The sequence below is a fragment of the Neocloeon triangulifer genome, unplaced genomic scaffold (genome assembly GCF_031216515.1).
Source record: "Neocloeon triangulifer isolate White Clay Creek 2 clone unplaced genomic scaffold, ASM3121651v1 ptg000001l, whole genome shotgun sequence".
Classification (NCBI taxonomy): domain Eukaryota; kingdom Metazoa; phylum Arthropoda; class Insecta; order Ephemeroptera; family Baetidae; genus Neocloeon; species Neocloeon triangulifer.
In genome coordinates, this window is record NW_026775544.1 from 10,686,503 (window position 1) to 10,700,470 (window position 13,968).

Consider the following 13,968-nt stretch of genomic DNA (forward strand, 5'->3'; position numbering starts at 1 on the left):
ATAATTTTTCTTTTCTTTTCTTTTCGAAGTTTAATCAATTATATAATATAAAAATACATATATCCTGCTTACTTAATATCACACCATCGATGATCCTGCTTGCGAAAGAAGCTGGTCGTGGCTGTCATCCTCTTCAGACAAAAGTCGACCCTTTCCTTCAGTTCGACTTCCTCTACCAAGAAGTCTGAGAAATGAACACAAATAAAAACTTGCTCTATTATTAAGTTTTATCAAAAGTTACCTTCCAATTGTGGAGCTTGTTGACCTTGCAAAAGCCAAAGTTGACTTGTCCTTATCGTCCAATCCTCTGTGAAGAGAAATTGAGTCTTCGGGCAACTCTCTTGATCTAGCCACAGCAGCTTGATACTCTGGAGTTGTTAGAGTACCTCTTGTTGGTTTCTTGTACCTGTTGCAAATTCAATAACATAAGATTTTCTCATCAAATTCAAAGACCTACGTTTTCAATAACAGCGACGACGCTACAACCGAGACGGAACTAAGGGCCATGGCTGCTGAAGCCATCCACGGCTGCAGCAGAAATCCAAACGGGCTAAAAACTCCCGCAGCAATTGGAATGCCAATTACATTGTACATGCTGGCAAACATAAAGTTCAGCCTGATGCGGCGCACCGTTTTCCTGGACAAATCTAGGCAGCCGATGACATCCAGCAAGTCATTCTGAAATGAAAATTGTTTTTTCTTTTTACAAAAATCAACTCGGATTTGTTAAATTTACCCTCATTAGCACCACATCTGCAGCTTCGACGGCTACGTCTGTGCCCGATGAAATTGCAATTCCGACGTCAGCTTGAGCAAGAGCAGGAGAGTCGTTGACCCCGTCTCCTACCATGGCCACTCTCATGCCTTGCTCTTGGAGTTTCTGGATTTTTGCCACCTGGACAGAAAAAGTCAATTTTAGTTTTTTAATATTTGATATAATAATATAATACAAATAAATATACTTCATTTAAAAAAAAAAAAATATATATATATTAGAAAAATCTAACCTTGTGAGAAGGAAGAACTTCTGCGAAAACTCTAGTAATACCAGCTTCACGAGCAACAGTTGCGGCCGTTTTCCTGTTATCACCAGTAAGCAAAATGACCTCGAGACCCATTTTCTTCAAAGTGTACACAGCCAGATGTGCCTCAGGCTTGACTCTGTCAGCCACACTCACCATTGCAGCAAGTCTCCCTAAATTCAAATATATTTTACTCATTTATCATAGCATTATAAACTAGGATAAAATACCGTTGACTGCAAAGAGAACGGCTGTATTTCCCTTTTCCTCTTCATCAACCATCCTCAAGTCAGCCTCCATAGGAACATCCACTGCATTTCTCCTCATCCACTCTCTGTTCCCCACCAAAACTTCAAAAGGTCCCTGCATCTGGGTAGGGTGATCGTCTATGTTAAGTAGCTGCTGCAACCCTTTGGCGGTCTTCTCAGGGGCTCCAATTTCCCACGGCACTTCTTCAATCATGACCCCTGCTATTTCAATTTGGCTTCCTCCAGACCTTGAGGTAGGTTATGAATTACAAATAATGATCCTACTTTTGATGCAAAACTTACTTTGTATGGTTATGAAAATTTATAACTCCCTCTGATTTATTTGCCAGCTCGACAAGAGTTTCAATTTTTGTAACCGTACACTTCAGGCCACAACCTGGCACTGCTTGGAAATTCTCCGCAGAGCCTGGATGTGCCTCCAGTCCAACAACATCCTTCACATACTTCACCACAGCTGTTGGATTGATTTGACCACTTAGTTTTAAAATAATTTGTTTGTCTTTCGAAAGTTACCTGACGCAATTGGATGTTCACTGCTGGCCTCTGATGTGCCGAGAAGAGCCAAAACGTGGGCCAGGTTCAGGGTGTGTTCTTTCAGGAACAGGTTGATTTTGGCAACCATAGGTTTGCCGTAAGTGATTGTGCCAGTTTTGTCAAAGACTACAGCTCTGACTTTGTGCGCGTTTTCCAACGGCTCGGCTCCCTTGATAAGAATTCCGTTCTGGGCTCCGACGCCGGTTCCGACCATCACAGCTGTGGGGGTTGCAAGGCCCAGGGCGCAAGGGCACGCAATGGCCAGAACACTGAGCGCACATTGGAATGCATACTGCAAAATAATCTCATCTCTCGTCAGTCCTTCCTTTGCTTCAAGCTGGAAAAAGCATTCACTCCATTATAGAGATGGCATTTTGAAAACAATTGAACTCACAGATAAAGGTAGATACATTATGTCAATGTATCCAGCAACAATCCACCCTATCAAGGTGGTGACAGACACCGTCACTACAAAAGGAACAAAATATCCAGCTATTTTATCAGCCAGCTGCTGAATAGGTGCTTTTGAAGTTTGTGCTTCTTCGACCAAGCGCACAATTTGGGCCAGAGTTGTAGCCTCTCCGGTGTGTGTGGCTTTGACGAGCAGAGACCCATTTTGGTTGATCGAACCGCCTATCACTACAGAGCCTGTGTGTTTGGGGACTGGCATGGATTCGCCAGTAATCAGTGCTTCGTCACAACTCGAATGGCCGTTTATCACTCGTCCATCAACAGGAACCTGGTGAAAGTTTACTTTAGCTTTTTTATTGAAGTTTTGTTTTATTTTACCTTTGCACCGGGGAGGACTTTCAGAATGTCCCCTCTCTGCACAAGGTCAGCACAGATGGTCTTCTCAGACATCACTTCAAAATCAGGTCCCACAGTGACGAGCAGGGCTTCCGTCGGCTTCAGGGAGAGGAGCTTGGACAGGGCCTCTGACGTTTTGCCTTTTGCAATGTGCTCCAGCCATCGGCCGAGTGAAACAAACACAAAAAGCATGGGCGGAGTATCAAAAAAGGTCATGGGGCTGGTTGTGTGCTGCAGGGCCATTGCGGCAGCCAGCACGACCACCGAGTACACGTACGAGATGGTGGTGGCCATCACGATGAGCACGTCCATGTTGGACGACCTGTGCTTGACGGCCTTCCAAGCTTGAGAGTAGAAAGGCCAGCCACCGAAGATCTGAACAGGCGTGGCCAGCAGGAAGAGAATTAAGTTTTCCCACGAGAGCCCCGGCAAAAGGAGACCTGTCCCGTGGTGGTGGGCAGGCATTGCCATCATAAAGTACATCATTACAGCCATCGAAGGTCCGCCAAAAATTAACGAGACTAAAAATGCGTTGCGCCACTTTCGAATATCCTGAAAAAGTGAATTTTGAACAGAGACGCTAAATGATTTTATGCTGGACCAACCTCAGAGTGGTCAAGATGGTCTCTTGGAGATGACGCAGCAATGGGTTCTGCGTCAAATCCTAATTTTGTGATTGCATCTGCTATGTCTCTCGGTCCCGTGGTTTCAGGGTCAAATTTGAATTTTCCCTTTTTTGTTGTTAAAGCGACCGCAGCATAAGTCACCCCAGGCAGGGCCAATGCCGTCTTTTCAATTTTATTTACACAAGAAGCACAGCTCATTCCAGAGATCTAAAAGTCAATTGTGTTACATAATGAGTAAATTATGTTCATATACTAAAAAAATACCCTCAGTTCAACTTCTCCGTCTCCGCTCCCTGCCTCGTCTATCACACTTGAAGTAAATCCCAAGTCTGTTATGGAGGCAGCAAGATTTGCAGGTGTCACAACCATAGGGTCATACTTTATCTCCACCTTGGCAGCCAACAATGCTACCAAGACACCGTGCACGCCTGAAAAAATGAAAATATTAGTTTTGAGATTGATCGAAATATTTCCATCTACCGTAGATCTTCATGCAGTGCTTTTCAATTGCAGCAACACAAGAGGCGCAAGTCATGCCCTGCACATGAAGGTGACACTTGGCGAGTTCTTTGCGCTCCAAAACAACTGCGTCTTCTTTTTGAGCTGCAATTTCTTTTGCCGGACTTGCTGATTTTGACGAAATTGGAGCTATAAATTTATTATTTAAAAAGTTTTTTATATATTTAAATCCAAAATTCTTACTTTGATTATTTGAGGCAGATCCAAGGTAGCCTCCTGCATTCAAAAGAGCAACAATCTGCTCAGAGGAGACGGCGCCAGGTTCTGCAAACACAAGGACTTGGTTTCCGTTCTGCCGAACTTCAACAACACCATGAGTTCGAGACAAGTACTCCTCCACAGGTTCCGAACACGTAACTGCTATTCGCTGCTGCTCCACCACTTCATAACCAATTTCCTTCAAATCCGCAGATACTTGTGCTGAGTTTACAGAAAAGGCTTTGTTGATTTTCAAAAAAAGGAGATTTCTTTCTACGATGACGTCGAAACTGGCAATCCATAATTTTTCTTTGAGGTAGTTTTCAATTTGTGACTTTTTGGATGCTTCGTCTTTACAAAAGTAAAGGCAAACCTCTGGTTCCGAGGGATCAAATCCCATGTCGTCGATCATTTCTAAAACTTGGTCCAGGGTGAGCAGCGACAAGTTGTAATTGATCGTTGCTGATTTTCGAGCCAAATCCACCTGATGAATTTTTTTGGTTAAAACTAAATCTGAATGAAAAAACTGATCTCTGCTTACTTTGATGGAATTGATTCCATTTTTGGCACCGACGGTCCCTTCGATGTTTCGAACGCAGGACATGCAGGTCATTCCGTCTATGCCCACCAAGGTGGTGACCGACCCTGAGGAGGACGCATCCCCCTCAAGGTCTAGCAAAAAGCCCAGGTTATCCAGGGTGGATCTGCAACAATTAAGTCACGACGTTGAAAACAATAACAGGAAGAGCGGTGGTGGGAAAACCTGAGCCTTTCGAGGGCTCCATGTTTAGAAAAATCATAGCCTATTTCCTCCAAAAGTGGTTTCCGTTCCATGGTCAATGCTGGTGTGCATTATCAAAATCATGCTCACTCCTTATCAAAGAACTACAAATAGTGCTCGACGTGGGCATACAAAAGATATAATTGAAAGAGGGCCCATATAAACTGCTCCGATATTATGTTGCTTCGATAAAAAGGTGGCGCAATTTTTTTATCAGCAAAAGCTAATAATCCTTTTTTAATTTGAAAATTTGTATCTGGGTTCGTTTGATAATTTTGGAAAGGAAATAATAATTACTTTATTTGTGCGTCGTAGTCTTGACTGGTCCCTCTGAGGCGGACATGCAACTCTGATTGCCCCTCGGTGACAAAGCGGTTGACCCCGGTGATATCTGGGGTGACCTGCTCACGAAGACAACTCAAAACAGCCTCGTCACTTAATTCTTTGCTCCTTGACTCTGGAAAATAAAGAGAGGCACAAATTGTAGCACATTTAATCAAGATAATTTCGGAGTATATCAAAATAGAAATTATGCAAACACATAAACTGCTGCAGTTATTATTATTTTTTTAATTGTTTCACTATTCTAAAATTAACTTGATTTAAAAAAATATTTAAACTGTTATTGAAATTGATTCCATTAAAATTTAAAACAATATTTCTCATTTACTTTTCTTCAATAAAAATGAAGCGCGCAAAGTACAATAAGGAAGCGGTTGATTTGAACCATGGATGTATAATAATTCTAGTAAAAATTTAATCAATTGTTTCAGCACTCGCCTTGCCTAGTGATTTTATATCCTTTTATTATGGTATTGTTTATTTGTAGAAATTGTTAAAAAAGTTCATCTTGCAAGACAATGATCAACTCAATATTAAAATTTTCGCACCAATGTAATGATCAAATGCTGATAAAAAAAATTATTTTATCAACAATCAGGAGAAAGACAGCGGCCGCGTGTCCAAATGTGGAGCACAAAGTGAAATTCACAAGAGATTGAACCGACAAGTGGATCACTTGCCGGCTGATGGATTTTCTCTTGTTTTTGTGCCTGCATAAGTGAGCGACATTCACTTTACTTGTTCGTGGAAACCCCGCTTAGGAAATAAAAAAGCAAATAATAATACACACGTCCCATGTCCGGTTATCAAACTTTTACAGGAAACAGCGATTACTTTTATTTAATATCAAAATAATTAATTAAACGCGGCTTTAAAGAATAGACTTTTAAATTAATCAAAATCTGTTTCAATGTTTGCATTATTTTATTATTTTAAAATTATATTACACGAAAAAGTGACAAATCTAAAAAATGTTGATCATTATTTAAATTCCAGATATAGGTAAAATTCAAATTTTAAACTGATTTGTAAGTTAAAATAAAAGAAACGCATCGTTCCAACAAGTGGCTCTGAGAAGCCGAGCAAAACAAAAACTCACACTAGAGCCGAGAAAAAGTGTGGTGCACCACAGAAGAAGGAATTGTTGAGACTAATCCTTCAATCCTTGGTGGGCGATAAAGCACGTCGACGCCGCCGCGATCCCACCTCCACTGACAATTATTGTTTTATTTCTGGCCGCCCAAGAATGCAATAAAAGCCCCGAGCGCGTCAAATTCCTGATCGATCCGCATTTTTAGCCAAAACGAATTTATTTCTCACCCTGGCAAACTTCAAAAAGTTGTTCCATGAAAAAAAATGCAAATTTGTGACTTGGTCTCGGAGAGAAGTGGAGCGTGCAATAGATCTCTCTCCGATGGAGCGGCGAGTACTGCAGCATAGGAAGTGTTTCCTTTCTCTTTCGGCCCAAAATGTGGCAACTCGATATCCAAGGAGGGGCTTTGGTCATGTTCAATTTTATTTTTTAATTGCGGAATAAGAAAGGAGCCGCAGCCTCCGCACCACTTATTTGTTCTCCAAAATAGACTCTGTTATGCAATTAACTGGAAAAGAAAAAAGGAACTCCACAAGGTTGTAAATCCTTTGAATTTGCCTAGCCTTGCTCTCCAATTGTTCCAGGAGCAAGGTGTGAAATTTTTTCATTACAATATCTAGATTAGTGATTTTTGTGCGGAGATTAATTTAGGGCAGAGAAATTAAATATAATTCTTGGATATATATCTTTGGATATATTTAGTAATTAAAACCAATTACAGGTTTGACTTCAATAGTGTAAGACCAAATTATTCTTACTAAATGTAGAGCAATGCAAAGAATTCATATGTCTATTTTAGATATTATTTCCTCATAAAATTAGTGAAATTTCGCTGTCATGTTTGATTTTTTTTTTTATAAATATATTATAATTAAAAAAAATTTGTTTCTTTCAAATATCCAGTCAAGGAATTAAAATTATCGTAGGAGTAGCATCAAGTTTATTTTTGGGAATTTCGGTTTAATAAAATTTTTATTATAAGCCAAACTTTAACATTCAAACACTTTAAAAGGTGTTTTTTTTCTTGATGCTAGAAAATCTGTCTTATCTATTTTCTTAGGAACTTGTCACTTACGCAAGAAAACAAGAAACCGTCACTAAAATCTCATCCAAGTTGTAAAACCCCTCGTAAAGATAAGACTAATCACAAAACGCCTTAGCCATAGAACTAATTGCTCTATTATAATTGCCCTCAATTTTGTACGAAGCAATTATTATTGTAAAAAGATAAAGAGAAAAATCCAATTTCCAAACAAGAAAGAGAACCTAATTTTCATTACACTTCAGCAGGAAAAACAGTATTTCTGTCCAAAACGCTAAAATTTTCTTCTTGCCCGCAGACAGAGGTGAATGTCAGATAAGATTGTGTCATTGAAAAGTTAACTTACCGTCAAAAGGGAATCGCATGGTGCGCTCCTCGCCTCTGCTTTGCAACTCGATTGCCGCCTGCAACACGTAAAATAAAAAATATGTGTCACGAAAAGCCGCCGTTTCCGTTCTTTGTAATTTGCAACACACATAAACAATGCTCGTCCGCAAGGGTGATGGTTTAAATAAATTGTGATTAAAAACTTTCGAAAAAGGTCAAAATTTAACTTTTCCTTGGACAATGCATAAAACAGCTTATAAATAAATAAAATATTCAGTGAGAAAAAAATCGCATTTCATTAAAAAATTGATAATCTTACGATAAAATATGCCAAAAAAAATCCAAAATTCAAGATTTTCCTTCAAAACAAAAACAATTATATCTCAAACAACAACAATAAAATCAGCTTGCCAATTAAAAAGAAAGTGAATTAGTGCACTGCTTTGAAAAGCTTTTGAGTGGGTGGTGACCGACTCAGGTTGTTATTTTTTAGCATTTGGCTCAGAAAATAATGCTGCAAAAAAGCATCTTACCATTTTAAGTGTTGCGTTGATTGCTGTGGCACCGTTGATACTGATTTACATCTTGTGCGAATGAAATTAATTCGCTTTTTCGTAGCAAGTCATCCGCATTGAACTTGTAAACATTTTCGCCCTTTCGCAGCTGAGGTTGTGCTACAAACCTGACAAAATTCACATGCTCTACTTTAACTTGAGAAATTCAGCCGTCATCATAAATTTTTCATTACCAAACACATAAGAGTTATAAAAAAAAGTAAAAACTCTATTATTTTTTCTCAATTTTTTCACATAACTTTGAAAAATTTTCAGTATTGAAAATTGTTAAGTTTGCAAGGAGAACTTTCGCACGTACCCACATGCCAACAGGTGTCGCTAGTGCGCCAGTGCAGCTGCCGCTGGTGCTCATTCAAGGTGAGTGAAAGTGCAGAAAAACTCGAACCGGCTCCTGCAACCCCGTTCTGTTCCTCGCTGTGTTAGTATTAAATCCCATCCTCAAAAAATGTCGCCCCTGCTTTTATTAGTAATGTCGCTCGTCTCCCTTCGCTGCGCCCTTGATTCCGCCTTCTAATTCTCGCTTCATTTTCCACTTTGCAGATGCTTCTTTCGAGCCTGTTGTGCCGTCAGGGTTTACGTGTCCTGGGTCAAAGGTCGGTCAGGAGCATGTCGTCCGTCGCTGACAAATTCAGTCTGCCCGATCGGTACCGCGGCTCGGAGAAGAGCGTCTGGTAATTCAAGTGCGCAATTTTGCAAAAACTGATTGATTTGACCTCTCTTGCCCTAGGGTCGAATACATCCAGCTGGCCATCGAGCACCAGCCCCTCAACCTTGGTCAAGGTTTCCCCGACTACCCACCTCCCTCGTACGTCACTGACGCTTTGGCCGACGCCACCAACGGCAGCAACACCCTCCTCAATCAGTACACCAGAGGATTTGTAAGGAAAATCATTTCAACTCTCGTCAAAAGCACTTGCGTAACTTTTTGTTTTGTCAGGGTCACCCAAGACTTGTCCAGGCACTTTCTAAATTATATTCCAAGGAAATTGATAGAAATATTGATCCACTCAAAGAAGTACTCGTTACTGATGGAGCCTACGAAGCCCTCTTTTGTGCCATACAGGGTAAAAAGTACAAATTTGAATTATAATCAGCGCTAACTAATTGAAAATGCAGGTAACACCAACCCTGGCGATGAGGTCATCATTATTGAACCGTTTTTTGACTGTTATGTGCCAATGGTGAAGTCCGCTGGGGGAATCCCAAAATTTATTCCTCTCCGCCTTGTATTTTTAAAACATTTTTTTATTAGAAAAATTCTGAATATTTGTCTTTAAGAGGGAAGGTGCTGGGACCTCTGGTGCAATCAGTTCTGCCGACTGGATTTTGGACCCGCGAGAGCTGGAAAGCATGTTCACCGAAAAGACGAAGTCCATCATCATCAACACTCCGCACAACCCCATCGGAAAAGTCTTCTCTCGGTCTGAATTGGAGATAATTGCTAATTTGTGCAAGAAAAACAATGTCCTCGTTATCTCCGACGAAGTTTATGAATGGATGGTCTACAAGCCTAATGAGCATGTCCGAATTGGTTTGTTTTTACACCTTGTTACTTATATATTTTAAAAATCAAAATCATCTTCAGCATCTTTGCCTGACATGTGGGAGAGAACCATTACCATCGGGTCAGCTGGAAAGACTTTCAGCGTCACAGGTTGGAAACTCGGATGGGCGTACGGCCCTGATTACCTGATGAAAAATCTTCAAACCGTCCACCAAAACACAGTCTACACCTGCCCCACCCCAATTCAAGTAATTTAAATTTGAATCCTGTTATAGTATTAACTTTCACTCTCATTTCCCAACGTTTTGAGTAACTTTTTTATTGAAACACTTAGGAGGCTGTTGCAAGGGGTCTCGAACTGGAGTTGAACAGAAGAAGCTCCCCCGACTGTTATCTAACTTCCCTGGCCGAGGAATTGCGTCCCAAGCGTGATTTCATGGCAAAGTTCCTCTCCGACGTTGGCATGAAACCAACTGTGCCCGAAGGCGGCTACTTTATGATTGCCGACTGGTCTGCCCTTAGTAAGAGAAAAATATAAATTTTGAACATGTTGTAAAAATTTTTCTTAGCTAACAAGGTTAAGCTAGAGGAAGAAAAGGATCCTGAGCTTGACTACAAGTTCACCAAGTGGATGACCAAGAACGTAAAACTGCAGGGCATTCCACCCTCTGCCTTTTATGGTCCTGACCATAAAGATCTGGCTCAACATCTTGTGCGATACTGTTTCTTTAAGGTATTTTTTTTTATTGGTTTCATTAAACTTTAGTATTTTTAATTAAATTTACAGAAAGATGAAAATCTTCAAAAGGCCGCTGAAATTTTGCGCAACTGGACCGCACCTACGAGCAACCTCTAAAGTCATAAAGTCTTCCCAGCAGGCACCAGCAGGTATGACATTTGACGAAGCATTTTATTTTTGTTATCAAGCCTAATCTGGATATATTTTATTGTAACTCATTAAAAACAAAACAAATTCGCAATAATTCGAAAAATTATCTTTTGCAAAAAAACTAATTTTAGACCCTGAGAATTAAGTAATAGTCAGATCAATTTTAAGTAACTGTTATTTTTATTGAAATGCAATTCCAGTGCAGAAACGAGCAACTCGGTCTTCATTCACATAAAATCAGTATACAAAATGTGTAAAATGTCTGTCTAGTGTGCAAGAAACCCACAGTTATTATTTTTTTTAATTGAGATCCAGTCTTGAATTTTGTAGTAGTTAGTTGCCTCTGTTGTCTGAGTCAGGAACACAATGTATTAATTTAACAGCACTTCGGAACTGTGATTGCTGGAATGACATTATTCTACGAGGGCATCATGAGCAACTTGATCTGTCCGGAGCGCCTTCGGTATGTGCGGTAGCTGACTGCAAAGGAAATTAGGAAACAAAGGAGGGAAACGTGCATGACGATCAGCAGGAAGATGAAGAGGTAACGGTTTGGGTCGGGGCCTTCGAAGATTTGGATTCCGTAGACATGTCCACGGTACTTGAGCATGACCAACCGTCCGTTGTCGTGCATCTGGAACTTCCTCACCATCAAAACGCAGAAGCCTTTGCCGTTTTCGGTGGTTACGTTTCCTGGGACAAAAGTTTCTTCGTCCAGATTGGTGCCGTTCTTGTCCAGCCAGTTGCAATATTCCGGGATGGGCTGCGTGTCGTTCACGTGCTGCTTGATTTGGTTGTCCGAATGGATGTGCAGGTTGTACACTTTGTGGATGGTGGCCTCGGAAGTGGCCACCAGGCTCAGGCCGACGGCCACCCAGAGCACGGCGCGGTGCATTTTTTCTGGAAACGTCTGTTTTGATCGGCTGCAGTTTTGGCGGCCCACGCCCTAGCTGTGGAAGCTTCTTTCCGAGCTGCTGACAGGATGTGCACACAGAGGGCGCATACCTCCCCCTATCTCCTGCAGGCAACAAAATGCACTTGTGTGCTGCCTTTTACTATATAATATTTACTCTCCTTTCTGACAAAATAGCCTCTTTTATTGGCCTTTGGGCTGTTTACTTTGGAATTTAGTCTGTATACTTACTGGGTTACTCACAGGATAAATTTGCCAATATTTACTTATGCCTACTATCATCCCTATCATAGCAGTATGCTCTTTGCACTTAGTTTATTTTTTTTTAAGTTGTGAATAGATTTAATTGATTTTTTTATATCTGAATCGTTGTTTATAAACTTAATTTATCGGATTAAATGTTAAAATAGGTTTTTTTTAAACAATTGAATATCATTAAATATTTAAAAATTATATTTATTAAAAAAATTTGGATTCTTATGAGATTTATAATTTTAATTTTATATATTTTGTTTGAGTTTTACAATGATTTATTAAAAATAGTTGGTTCTAAATTCTAATGTTAAATTCATTCAATTTTGACTTTTTTAAATTAAAAAATTTAATGAAAATAGATCAGTATACTAATTAAAAAATTTCGCTTTCATATTCCAGTTTTTTTATTATTATTATTTTTGCTTTGAAATAGTACACAAATTTTATTTCTTTTTCTTTCTGAATTGAAATTGACGCAACTTTTTTACAATGGTTTGTCTTGAATGTTTTCCGTGGCCATGGGGCTTTTAAAAGTATGACAAGTAAAAGTCCCTACTTTTGCGCATTTATTAATTGCAATCATTTTATGGTGCGCGTGTGCTTCTTTTTTACTTGCTAACATCTCTCTCGCAGGGAAAGAATATTTCTCTTATAAACTTTTTATCGTGTCGAGCACGCCTCATGAATTTCTGTTGCGACAACAGAATATCAATTAGCCGTGAGTGAAAGAGCAGCTCATTATTCTTTATACATTTTGTGCTCGTGACTGCGGCTCCGGAGCGAATTTGCAATATTTTGAAACTAAGTGGAGAGGTCGGCCGGAGAAGCGTGATCTGAGCATAAATAAATAATAACAACAAAAGAAACGGTCGAGCTGCACAATCGCATGCTAATAAGAAGTAAAACGTTATTTTCTCCGCGCTCTCATCCGCGAACAACATACTCGATTTTCGTTGGAGGATGAGAAAAAAGCAGCATCTGTCAGAATTATTTTGAATAATAATTAAAAGTGTCGCGCGCCACTTTGGTTCCATTCACTGCTTGGGTGATTTAAATCGATTGAGCAACGCCTGCATCGTGGTGACGAATAAAAAAATGCGCCGGCCGTTATTTTTCCTACACAAATGGTAATCGTACGTGGTGATCGCGGCGGAGCAGCTGGTTCGAGCTGAGGGTGGCAGATGATATTACGTGTGTTTTGTGCGTGTACGGCTGTACGCGCGTGCCGCTTTAAAATTGTATTGAAGCTTTTGATTCTATAAACGTGCACGCATACAAAATCTATATTAATTTTTATGAAACCAGAAACCATACGTAAATTTTTTAACTGTTTTACGAACAGAACTACATTTTGATTCTAAATGAAAAAAATAATATTTAATTTTAGAAAATAAATCAATAATAATTTTTATTATTCAATAATTGAAACCAGTTAAAATATAAAATAAAAATATAAAGAGTTTATCAAAGCAAAAGATAGAAACGAAAATTTCTTTAGTAAATTGAAAATGAATTTAATTTGAAGCGTATTGTAACATATTAAATGAAACCTCTTTTAAACTTCGGAACTTCAATTGTGTGTGATTTGAAATGCGCGAAATGGTGACAATTTTTATACAAATTCTCCGTATTCTTCGAGAAATTGTCTGCCGGCATTGGAATGAAAGTAGTGTGTTGTTGCAATAATGGCGAGTTATTTCCATAATTACTGGAGTCATAAGTCTGGAAATTGTGCTCGGCGTCAACATACTTTCCATTTCTGAAATTCTCAGCAAAACCGCATGCCTCTCATTAATCAAAGAAAGCATCCTGTTAGCACAAATTTGTGCAGGATGAAGAAAACCCGAAAGAAAACCATATTCAGCGAAAAAGCGGCCACATACAAAACCAACGTCAAACGTGTATAGTGAATCATTGAGACATTTGCTCGGAAATGACAATAATTTAGATTTTACTATTTTCTTTTAAATCAAAGTTTTCTAATCAAATAAAATAAAATAAATATTTTACGGAGATTTTTTAATCAATCAAGTTGAAGATAATTTCAGCAGGCGCCACTTTTGCGCGCCGATCAATCGCTTATTATTATTATTGTTGTGCTGGCGGGCAGACAAAAAATGATAATCAACTTAGACCGCGCATAGGAAGAAAAATGCGTTTTGTAATCCCCCTGCCTCATCGAAATCTGCGCTACAAGCAAGCGGCGGCAGCAGGCGAGAGGGGGGCTCTTCACTAACGGATTCCTTTCTGGCCCACCTCCCCTGCCTGCTTC

The 13,968-nt window shown here is 39.6% G+C and overlaps 2 protein-coding genes across 7 annotated transcripts; one reads left to right on the forward strand and one right to left on the reverse strand.

Moving 5' to 3' along the window:
* Window positions 1–2: 2 nt before the first annotated feature.
* LOC132200245 (copper-transporting ATPase 1) lies at window positions 3–8,252 on the reverse strand. 4 transcript variants are annotated; one of them, XM_059625583.1, is made up of 18 exons: window positions 8,094–8,252; window positions 7,580–7,637; window positions 5,054–5,213; window positions 4,517–4,679; window positions 3,961–4,459; window positions 3,739–3,906; window positions 3,523–3,686; window positions 3,238–3,465; window positions 2,615–3,184; window positions 2,220–2,564; window positions 1,805–2,162; window positions 1,574–1,745; window positions 1,253–1,518; window positions 1,008–1,195; window positions 737–895; window positions 458–678; window positions 242–406; window positions 3–184 (listed from the first exon to the last, which is right to left on the reverse strand). In XM_059625583.1, the coding sequence occupies exons 1-18, from the start codon at window positions 8,094–8,096 to the stop codon at window positions 79–81; spliced, it is 3,993 nt and encodes a 1,330-aa protein (XP_059481566.1). In that variant the 5' UTR covers window positions 8,097–8,252; the 3' UTR covers window positions 3–78. The 4 variants fall into 4 exon arrangements, with proteins under 4 accessions (XP_059481566.1, XP_059481557.1, XP_059481574.1 ...); XM_059625574.1 differs by lacking the exons at window positions 7,580–7,637; window positions 8,094–8,252 and adding an exon at window positions 6,419–6,543; XM_059625598.1 differs by lacking the exons at window positions 7,580–7,637; window positions 8,094–8,252 and adding an exon at window positions 6,198–6,346 and having other exon boundaries at window positions 4–184.
* Window positions 8,253–8,433: 181 nt separating this feature from the next.
* Window positions 8,434–10,631, forward strand: LOC132200275 (kynurenine aminotransferase). 3 transcript variants are annotated; one of them, XM_059625641.1, is made up of 10 exons: window positions 8,434–8,492; window positions 8,676–8,806; window positions 8,863–9,013; window positions 9,073–9,199; window positions 9,252–9,361; window positions 9,414–9,666; window positions 9,721–9,887; window positions 9,974–10,160; window positions 10,209–10,372; window positions 10,427–10,631. In XM_059625641.1, exons 2-10 carry the CDS (start codon window positions 8,676–8,678, stop codon window positions 10,493–10,495), a joined length of 1,359 nt encoding a protein of 452 aa, XP_059481624.1. In that variant the 5' UTR covers window positions 8,434–8,492; the 3' UTR covers window positions 10,496–10,631. The 3 variants fall into 3 exon arrangements, with proteins under 3 accessions (XP_059481624.1, XP_059481616.1, XP_059481607.1); XM_059625633.1 differs by having other exon boundaries at window positions 8,464–8,553; XM_059625624.1 differs by lacking the exon at window positions 8,434–8,492 and adding an exon at window positions 8,504–8,601.
* The last annotated feature ends 3,337 nt before the right edge of the window (window positions 10,632–13,968 follow it).